Here is a 10886-nt window from a genome sequence, read left to right on the forward strand (position 1 = left end):
TGGGTGATCGCTATTCACCCCCTTTAGTCAGTGATCAATATCCCAATAATCCGGAGCAGGTCAAGAGTGACCGGATGCTTGCGCGGCGGCGCCTGGGGTGGGTGGGGGGGGGGGGCTCAGGGCAGGTCAAGAGTGACCGGATGCTTGTGGGGAGACCCGGAGTAAGTCAAGAATAATTGGATACTTGCAGGGAGGCCCGGACCATGAGAGTAATGACGGTCCTTTATTTGAGGGGAGAATTATTAGGAATACAATCAAAGTCTTACATTGGAAAGATATGTAAAAGATCATGAATTTAAAAGGATAATAATATCTCCATTAGTATAAAGCATTTTAGGTAGAGCCCAAAAGGGTTTAGGTCAAAGTAGACAATATCATATCATTATGGAGATATATAAATTCTTTTGATCCCAACATCCTCTTGATTTACCTCCCTTCCAGATAGTGGATGACCGCCGAGGTGACGATTTCATCTTTTATTGCCAATAATATAAATATTGTTTCACGATTTATCTACCTATATTTTTTTCCCCACGAAAAATACCTATCTATATTTTTTGATTTACTTATCTATATTTTTTTTTTTTTTTTTTTTTTGCATACTCTCTTATTGTTAGGCGAAACATCATAATTTATCTTTCTTCCAAATGGTGGGAGGCCACCGGCAGAGGTCGTCGAGTTAATAATTTCATTTTGCTGCCAATAATATAAACATTAACTCACTATCTTCTCATCTACTTAACTACTGACTCCATATAATATAACAATTAACTCACTACTTCCAAATATTATTCCACTATTTCCATAACTAAGTCAGCATTCACATCTACATATATGTTACATTTCATTATCCTGAAGATGCACATCATGTTGAAAACACACAACTTTTCCTTGTCCATGGAAACTAAACGCATATCAAGCAGACATATCTGGTGTGATTACTGTGAGATTACCTATTGTGGAAAGTGCATCCATGTATATATCTCAGGAGCATCCAAGGAGACGTATCTGCTGTGCTTATGAATAAGAGGACTCTCTTGCGTGCAAAAACATCTTATGTTGCTATTGATATGGAAGTCACAGTAGATGAAAGAGATAATTAAGGACATGGTCTAAAGTTTGGTTTATAGCTACCAAACTCTAAGCTTTATCGGTTTCCTCAACAGTTGACTTCCTGTCCGAAAGCTCCACCTAAGAAGAGCTATAGGACGACTCTTGTTTTCGTCACGAGGATGAAATTAGGCAAATTTGTTTTTGAGTCTTGACGATTCGTCTCTTCGCATGTTGGCGCCTTGTTATCTGATGCATCGATGATTATAACTCCAATGAATCTTAAAATTAATTCTCGACTGATATAAGATATTTCTTTAGGTGTCTGTTCTATTCCGTATAGAAAGTCATTGTAGGACAAATATCCCATAATTTATCTCTTTTTAAAAAATATGAGGTTATTTTAAGGGGATGACGACTTCACCCTCCAACTAAGGAGGTATCTTTGAAGAGTTCCAACATCTCTATATCTGTGAGGCCGACTCTTAGGAGACCGCTAATGTGACGGTTCCATATTTTTGAAGAGTTCTAACATATGATTTAGTCATACATATTAGTGCAGCAGTGATCCTTGACCATGGAACAAATTTGGCTCATGTTGTTTGTAATTAAATTACCTTCAGTGTCATCTTCTTTGGATAAAAGATGCTGAATTTTTAGATTGATCATAATGTATATTTCTCGATTTATTCTAATGGTCGATGGAAAATTTTTATAGGATTAATCACATTTTCAAAGATAATCAATGAAACTAACTGTATTATCAATTCTTTAGATAAAGTAGATCATGTTTAATTATCTTGCAATCGAAAATATTGAATGTTCAACTTTTATAATTTTTCTCAGGGAAAATCAAATGAGCGATTATTTGCGTCCTATTTTTTTTAAATATATATTAAAAAGATGTTTTATATTCTAAAAATGCTTCTAATTGCGATTTCATCTAAAGATGATTCAATATGCTCAAAATTATTAAGTAATTATATTTAAAATTATATTAATATTGATTAAAATTGTTTAAATATTGATCAATATTGCTTTAATTTAGTTAACACTGATTTTTTTTAGTCAAAATAATTGGTTAAATATTATTAAAATAACTTTAATTAAAATTGATGTAACGTATCTCAAATGGATCAAAAGTTGGTTGGGTAGATCACTTTTCACTTACTGATTGATCATGTCTCAATCTCTTATTCTTACATAGGAAGCTCCTATGATTTATGGACGTAAGATTTTACATTTTACAATGAATAATACTACTGGAATAATTAAAAAAAAATCAAAATTTTAATTATAATAGAGATGAAAAAAAAATCTTCTCTTGCCTTAATTTAATGCCAATTTCTTATTTGTCGTTAGCGTTTTCTACAATGCCTAACATTGCTTGACTTATTGATTCCAACTCAAGCACATCAATCACACTTAATGTGACATTTAAACTTATTGAATGCGACGAAAACTATATGAAAAAAATTACATTTCATAGTTCGCTTTTAATTTTTCCTGATTCTTTAGAAAATTGTGTTTCCTAATTCAACCATCATTTTAAAGATTTAAAATGAAAATTTAACGTGTACGTTGGCTAAATATAAAGTATTTTAAACTTTATCTCATTTTTTCTAAAAAAAAATATAAATATTTGTCAATTAATTAGTTTAGATAAACTATTATTTTTGCTAATTGGTACATATAATTCACGTAATTGCCGACACGGAAAAACTTAGCTGTCCGCATGGACTCATTTGGTGGCCTCTCGCAGGCCAAACACGCTCTGTTAGTCCACCAGTTTGGTGCCTCCCCAGTCTCCGCCCTTTTCCGCTGCTCTCGTTTTCATCACTCTGTTCTTCGATTCCTGGCCTATGTCTTCCCAATCGATGATCCGGAAGTAAAGGGTGAAACTTGACTACAAGTAGCAGAAGGAGGCGACTGCAGTAGGCTGTAGGTGCAGCTGCAGCTGCCAGGAGGAGATGGCCAAGGGGTTCAGGAACCCCAACCTCAACCGCGCAAGGCCGCTAGGTTACTGGATCGGCTTGGCTGCTGTGTTCATGCTGGTCTTCTTCAGCTACCTCACCATGTCGAGGACTAATTCCATGCGCATTCCTGTTGGTAAGTAGTCGGTTTTCCTTTTTCACCTTGATTTTCATGTGCCGTCATCGCTTGCTAAGTTCTCGAAGTTTACTGGTCTAGCTGCCACCTTGTTTCCATGCGCACCGTCCTAACTCAGATCTTTGAAAGAAACTTAAAATTTAGGGGGCGCGAAGTTGCAGATCTTCTGGGACGTTGCGGTTGGGGCAAAAAACATTAAGCCCAGATCTGAGCGTAAAAGGATAATCTTTTTTTCTCATACATGAACAAAAAAAAGGCTTTATTTGACTTGATTTATTGAAATTTTATTAGCTGTTTTGTTTCTTGAATAGGAGGGGTTGATCATTGTTCTTCAGTGCTGTTTTACTTGATTCTTTTGTTAGCTCATTCAGCATAAGTGTTTATCTTTCTAAGTCGATTCTTGAATCAACTGCACAAAATTTGAATTGGGATATTTTTCTAACCTCCGGAAGTAGTTGCCATGGAATTAAATGTGAAGCTCCATCTCTTTTTTCTACTTAGGAAGAAAAAGGAAGGGGTTATTAGCTAGTTTAGCTCTTGCTTGCTCAAGCCCCCATGTCTTCTTCATGAACAAGAAAAATACCAGAAATTAGATCTTGTTAAGTTACTTCATATTTGATCTTCTCACATTTTGTTTGATAGTTTAATATCAAAATACTGACTTTGAGTTTCAACATCTAAATCAAATTTCAAATGTAATGTAAAGGCGGACCTAGTGAGTTTGTGAAGCATGTGGAGAGGAACCCTATATGTGATCTCTCAAACAACAAATCTGATATCTGTGAAGCCAATGGTGATGTCAGGATCATCGGCAAAGACATCAGGATGGTGTTTGTTGCCCCTCAATCCATTGACATCAAAGAAAATGATTCATGGACAATCAAGCCTTATGCTCGAAAGTGGGATGAAGGATCTGGTGCTCGAGTTCGACCAGTGACATTGAAACTAGTCTATGGTCACCCAGAAGACAAACCCTGTTCGATCAACCACACTGTCCCTGCAATGGTATTTGCAATTGGCGGCTGGTCTGGAACCAATTACTTCCATGATTTCGTTGATGTGTTGGTTCCTCTATTTGAGACTGCTCATCCTTTTGGGGGAGAAGTTCAGTTCCTCATAGCTAACATGGACCCTCAATTTATGAACAAATACAAGTTGTTCTTCAAGAAGCTTTCAAGGTATGATTTCATTGGGTATGACAATGATGATAGAATCCACTGCTTCCAGCATGTCACCCTTGGACTTAGATGCACCAGCACGGATGACTTCCAAATGGAGCCCTCCAAATCCCCTCATGGCTACACAATGTTCCACTTTGCAAACTTCATGAGGAGTGTATTCTCGCTTGAGAGAGAGTATCCTGTGAATCTCAAGGATGCAGGCCAATCGAAGAAACCAAAGCTCATGATCATAACTAGAATCAACACAAGAAAGTTCATGAATGTGGAGGAGATTCTAAATCTAGCCCAAGAGGTTGGCTATGAGGTAGTGATCACTGAAGGGGACTCTGATCTCTCTAAATTTTCACGCATTGTGAACTCCTGCGATGTGCTTATGGGTGTTCATGGTTCGGCACTCACCAATATGGTGTTCCTCCCTACCAATGGTGTGGTGATTCAAGTAGTACCTTGGGGAAATTTGGATTGGATTGCTGGACATTACTTCCGGGAGCCTGCAAAACAAATGAAGCTAAACTATTTAGAGTACAGTATCAACGAGGAGGAAACAACACTGACCGAGCTGTATCCAAGAGACCATGCAGTGTTCAAGGATCCAATGTCACTGCATCCTCAGAATGCAAACTGGGAGACATTCTCCAGGATCTTCCTGAAAGAACAGAATGTGAGGCTTGATGTGAAAAGGTTTAAGCCCTTCCTGGAACATGCACTCCAAATTCTCGGTGAACAACAATGAGTATTTCATTAATGTTTTTTTTCCCAGTTAATATTTATTTTTAGGAATTTGTGGTGTACACTGAGTTGCAGCTACTATGGACAGCTAAAATTACTGTTAGCAATGTATTCAAGTTGCTACAATCAAAATTGAGTTTCCAATCTACTTCAACACCAAATAATATTTCTTCAGTTGTGCTTTCATTTAGATTCTTAGCACAACATTATTGATACGCTAATTTCTTTTAACTCTTTTCTTGATTATCTTTTACTTAAATAATGCTTGACAAAGTGTCTGCAAGCCTATCTTCATGCATTATACCTTTCGTCATTCATAATCATGAGACCACCCAAAGCTTACTATGTGTGATTCAAGTTATCACATAGTTTTAATTATGAGAAATGAAACATAACTGCGTTTGATTTAAATTATCACATAATTTCAATTATGAGGAATGAGATGTTTAATAAAATTTTATTTGTTTGGAAGTAGTAGTACATAACCTAATACTTTATTGTATTATCCTTGGTGTATTATTATTATTATTATTATTATTATTATTATTATTATTATTATTATTATTATCATCGTCGATGATATATAAATAAATAAAATTGGGTATTTTTTTTTATTATTTTAGAATATTTTTAGATAATGTTATTGGGTTTAGATTATGTCAATTTTATTTATTCCACTATAACTAAAGTTTTAATCAAATATGTAAGTTAAAAAATAAAATCATCTGTGTTAGTCACTTGTCGTCTATGAGAAAATAATTCAGACATGATAAAATTAAGTTTCACATCGTTAGTTTGTTTTTATTTATTTATTTCTCTTGATAATTTCTTATTACTCAGTCGATCCTATTTTTATGGATCTAGTGTTAGCCGATCCTATTTTTATGGATCTCGTAATCTTTGTTCTTATCATTTGTGGTGTATTTAAAGGATTGTAGAGACGTGTAGAAGGTATCTCGATGTAAGGTTTTCTTTCACAAGTTAAACTTCTATTTGTCCTATTCTTCTTATATATTCCTCTGTGTTGTGTGTCTTGGGTGTGCTATCCTATCCGATTCTAAGCCAACATATAGTATCAGAGCTTTGGCAATATAGAACACCTAAGAATCCACGATTCCACAAAAATATCTGTCATCCCACAAGTTGCTGCGAAGGAGAACGGCGGAGTGTCATTTGCCTATCCGATGCTAAGCCCTCACAATTACATTGTGTGGGCAATAAAGACATAGACGATTCTTGATGTCCAAGTAGTCTGGGAGGCGGTGGAGCCAGTGGAAGGAGCCCAAGTAGATACAAAGAAGGACAAAAAGGCGCGTGCATACATCTTGCAATGTATCTCCGAAGACATCCTTCTCCAGATTGCAAAAAAGAAGATGGTGAAGGAAGTCTGGGACAGCCTCAAAACGAGGTACCTTGGTAGTGATCGGGTGAAGAAGGCACGCGTACAAACGTTGAAGAGCGAGTTTGACGCCCTCCAGATGAAGGAGACCGAGACGATTGATGAGTTTGCTGAGCAACAAGTTCTCTACTCATGGCATGCTTGAAGATTCCTCTTTGGTAAAGAAGTTGCTTGATTCTGTCCCTGATAAGTTCTTCCCTATTGTTGCTGGTATTGAGTAGTTTCGTGATCTTGAGACGATACCATTTGAGGAGACTATTGGGCGGCTAAAGGCGTACAAGGAACGAACACTACGTTTACGCGGCAACGCCAACGACACTGAAGGTGAGCTCCTACTTACTCATGCCGCATGACAAATGCGACAGAAGGGGAGCAACGTGGATACTTCGTCAGGAGGCAAGGGGTGTGGGTCCAACATCCCTAGTCATGGAAAATGGCGTGGGCGGGGTGCGGTCGTGGTCGTGGTACGCCGAGCCAAGACAGTGCAGGAGACACTAGCGGCAACGACAGAGGTGCTCGTGACAAGAGCCGTATAAAGTGTTTCAATTGTGAGAAAATGAGGTATTATGCGTCCGAATGCTACAACAAGCGTCGTGATGATGAGGCTCACCTCACTTACGCCACCGATGAAGAGTCAGCACTGATGATGCCCGTGCCCCACGAGGAGCTTGACACTAGGCGTGAGCGGCAGAATATCATTCTAGTTAGTGAAGATAAGTTGCTACCGGAGATGTACCGCGGCGTTAATAAAGGAGATAAAGACGCTTGGTACCTTGACAACGATGCCAGCAACCACATGAATGGCCATCACGAGAAGTTTCAAGAACTAGATAAAACCATCACCGGGAGGGTGAGGTTTGGCGATGGATCAACCATTGAGATCATGGGCAAGGGGACGGTTGTGTTCAAATGCAAGAACGGCGATCGGAAGGCTCTCCACGAGGTATACTACATTCCGAAACTTTGTAGTAATATCATAAGTCTCGATTAATTGACAGAAACTGGGAATGAGGTGCACATGGAAAGAGATACCATGAAGGTGATTGATAGGAGCGGGAAGCTCTTGATGCTGGTAAAGCGAACACAAAATCGCTTGTACAAGATAACCTTGAAGGCATTCAAGCAAGTCTGTCTCCTAGCAAGCCTAGAAGACCCAACCTGGTTATGACATACAAGGCTCAGGCATGTCAATTTCCATGACTTGAAGCTGTTAGGGGAGAAGAAATTGGCGGTTGTTGTGCCTCCATTGCCCCAGTTGAACAAGCTTTGCGAGGTGTGTGTGATCGCCAAGCATGAAAGGTCGCCATTCCCGTGCCAATCAAATTGTAGAGAGGAGAAGCCGATGGAACTTCTCCATACTGATATTTGCTGGCCAATCTCACTATGTACACTAGCCGGTAACAAGTACTGTCTTCTGATTATTGATGATTTCACAAGGTGGATGTCGGTATTTATATTGGCAGCAAATAATGATGCATTCCGAGCATTCAAGAAGTTCAAATTCTTGACGGAGAACAAGACTGAATACAAGATCAAAACACTCCGGACAGACCGGAGCGGCGAGTTTCTATCCATGGAGTTCACTCAGTTCTATGAAAATGAAGGAATCGAGTGACATCTCACGGCTCCCTACACACTCCAACAAAATGGTGTTGTGGAGCGCCGTAATCACATCGTGATAGCCATGGCAAGATCTCTCCTCAAGGGTACACATATGGCGGTAAGGTTCTGGGGAGAGGCGGTTAGGCATGCTGTCTATCTGTTAAACCGTCTCCCAACTAAGGTGCTAGGAGAGTGCACGCCATCTGAAACTTGGATGGGGAGAAAGCCACATCTCGCCCACTTGAGAGTGTTCGGTTGTGTTGCATATGTGAAAATACAACCCCTCACCTCAAGAAACTTGACGACAGAAGCTCACCCATGGTATACTTGGGTGTCGAGGAAGGCTGCAAAGCTCATCATCTATTTGATCCAAGGCATGGCAAGCTACAAGTAGGTAGAGATGTGGTGTTTCGAGAAAATTGTGAATGGACATGGAATGCAGGTGCCAACAATGAAGAAAAGGTACCAGAGTTTATGGTGGTGGATGCATTCGGCACCGACGAGGTGATTGTTGCAGCAGATATTGAGGCCGCAGCGAAAGAAGTCACAACACCGGCAGTAGCCGTGGTACCCATGACAGGAGTGTCAAGTCCATCTACACCATCATCGAATACCCATACAGCTTCCTCGCCTTCGATAACAAACTCACCCGAGTCTTATGAAGGATCGGTCCGTTTTAGATCCATTGCTAATATCTACGTACGCCAACACTGAGGAAGTGGTTGGTATTGATGAAGAAGAGGGTGAGGTGATGATGGTGATATTTGAAGAGCCGACATGTTATCAAGAAGCTGCAACCGAGGCTTGCTAGTACGAAGCAATGGAGAAAGAGTTAAAATCTATTGAGATGAACAATACCTGGAACTTAACTGAGCTCCCATTAGGCCACAAGTCTATCGGCCTAAAGTGAGTGTTCAAATTGAAGAAAAATTCAGATGGGAAAGTCGTTAAGCACAAAGCAATATTAGTGGCTAAAGGCTATGTACAAAAACAATTAGGCATCGACTTTGAAGAAGTGTTTGCGCCTGTCGCTAGAGTTGACATTATTTGAGTCATTCTTGCGCTTGCGACAAATCAAAATTGGGTGGTACACCATCTAGATGTGAAGTCAACATTTCTTAACAGAGAGTTAAAAAAAGAAATATATGTCACTCAACCAGAAGAGTTTGAAGTACAAAATCAGAAACATAAGGTATATAAGTTGTCCAAGGCCCTCTATGGACTGCGGCAAGCTCAACGAGCTTGGAACATGCGTTTGAACAGGAGTCTGGAAGAGCTTGGCTTAAAAAAATGTACTCAAGAGCATGCAGTATATACAAGAGGTGAAGAAGAAGCAAGTATACTTGTTGGAGTATATGTCGACGATCTCATCGTGACAGGAAGTAGCACAGAAAAAATCAACAAGTTCAAACAACAAATGATGACAGAATTTGAGATGAGTGATTTAGGTCTTCTCTCCTACTACTTAGGGATTGAAGTGGAGCAACAGAAGAGCCGAATTTTACTTAGACAATTAGCTTATGCCAAGAAAATTCTATCTCAATTCAAGATGGCAGACTGCAATGTCACAAAGCATCCAATGGAACCCAAGACACAGTTGCATAAGGACTTGGAAGGGACTCCAATTGACGCCACGGAGTACAGGCACATTATTGGTTGTTTGAGATATTTGCTACACACACGGCTAGACCTGTCATATTCCGTCGGAATGGCGAGCAGATACATGGAGAGGCCTACAATCATGCATCATAAGGTGATCAAACATATTCTCAGGTATTTGAAAGGTACAATCTATTTTGGGCTTCTTTACATAAAGGGACCCCAGGAAATTGGTATATTCAGCTACTCGGACAGTGATTTAGCTGGCGATCTCGATGGGAGGAAAAGCACAAGTGGAATGACTTTCTATTTTAATGAAATTAAAGTTTGGTGTCCTAGAATTCACAAAAGCAGAAGACAGTGGCGCTTTCATCATGTGAGGCAGAGTTCATGGCAGCCGCAACTGCGGCTTGCCATTCTTTGTGGTTAAGGAGCCTTGCTAGCGAATTAATCAGTGTAGAGCCAAAGCCGGTAACTTTGTTTGTTGACAACAAATCTGTCATAGCTCTCATAAAAAATCCGGTATTCCATAATCGAAGCAAGCATATAGATATAAGGTTTCATTTTATCAGAGAATGTATTGAAAGGGGATAGATTATGGTTGAGTTCGTTAATACCGGAGAACAACGAGCCGATGCGTTAACTAAAGCATTGCCAGGAGTGAAGTTAGCTGCCATGCGACATCTACTCGGCGTCCATGATTTACAACCATGTCAGGATTAGGGGGAGTAATGTGAGAAAATAATTCAAACATGATAAGGTTAAGTCCCCACGTTGTTAGTTTGTTTTTTTTATTTATTTTCTTGATAATTTCTTATTACTCAGCCGATCCTATTTTTATGGATCTAGTGTTAGCCGATCCTATTTTTATGGATCTAGTAGTCTTTGCTCTTATCATTTGTGGTGTATTTAAAGGGTCGTAGAGACGTGTAGAAGGTATCTTGATGTAAGGTTTTCTTTCACAAGTTAAACTTCTATTTGTCCTATTCTTCTTATATATTCCTGTGTGTTGTGTGCTTTGGTGTGCTATCCTATCCGATTCTAAGCCAACACCACCCACTGCTCCCGCAACCCCCCGTTGCCACCTCTGATCGTTGCGTTGTTGCCATTGCCCGCCGCCCGTCGCCCGTCGCCCGTCGCTGCTGCTCGCCACCGCCCATTGTTGCCACCTCCGTTGCCCATTGCTGCTGTTGATATCTTCGGGCGCCCAAGAAGCT

At 39.6% G+C, this 10886-nt stretch overlaps 1 protein-coding gene across 1 annotated transcript; it reads left to right on the plus strand.

The window, feature by feature from the left end:
* The first annotated feature begins 2796 nt into the window (after window positions 1-2796).
* LOC122015435 (alpha-1,3-arabinosyltransferase XAT2-like) lies at window positions 2797-5243 on the plus strand. The gene is made up of 2 exons (XM_042572307.1): window positions 2797-3159; window positions 3866-5243. The coding sequence occupies exons 1-2, from the start codon at window positions 3021-3023 to the stop codon at window positions 5071-5073; spliced, it is 1347 nt and encodes a 448-aa protein (XP_042428241.1). The 5' UTR covers window positions 2797-3020; the 3' UTR covers window positions 5074-5243.
* Window positions 5244-10886: the final 5643 nt, after the last annotated feature.

This window comes from Zingiber officinale, chromosome 8B (assembly GCF_018446385.1).
Source record: "Zingiber officinale cultivar Zhangliang chromosome 8B, Zo_v1.1, whole genome shotgun sequence".
In the NCBI taxonomy this organism is placed as follows: domain Eukaryota; kingdom Viridiplantae; phylum Streptophyta; class Magnoliopsida; order Zingiberales; family Zingiberaceae; genus Zingiber; species Zingiber officinale.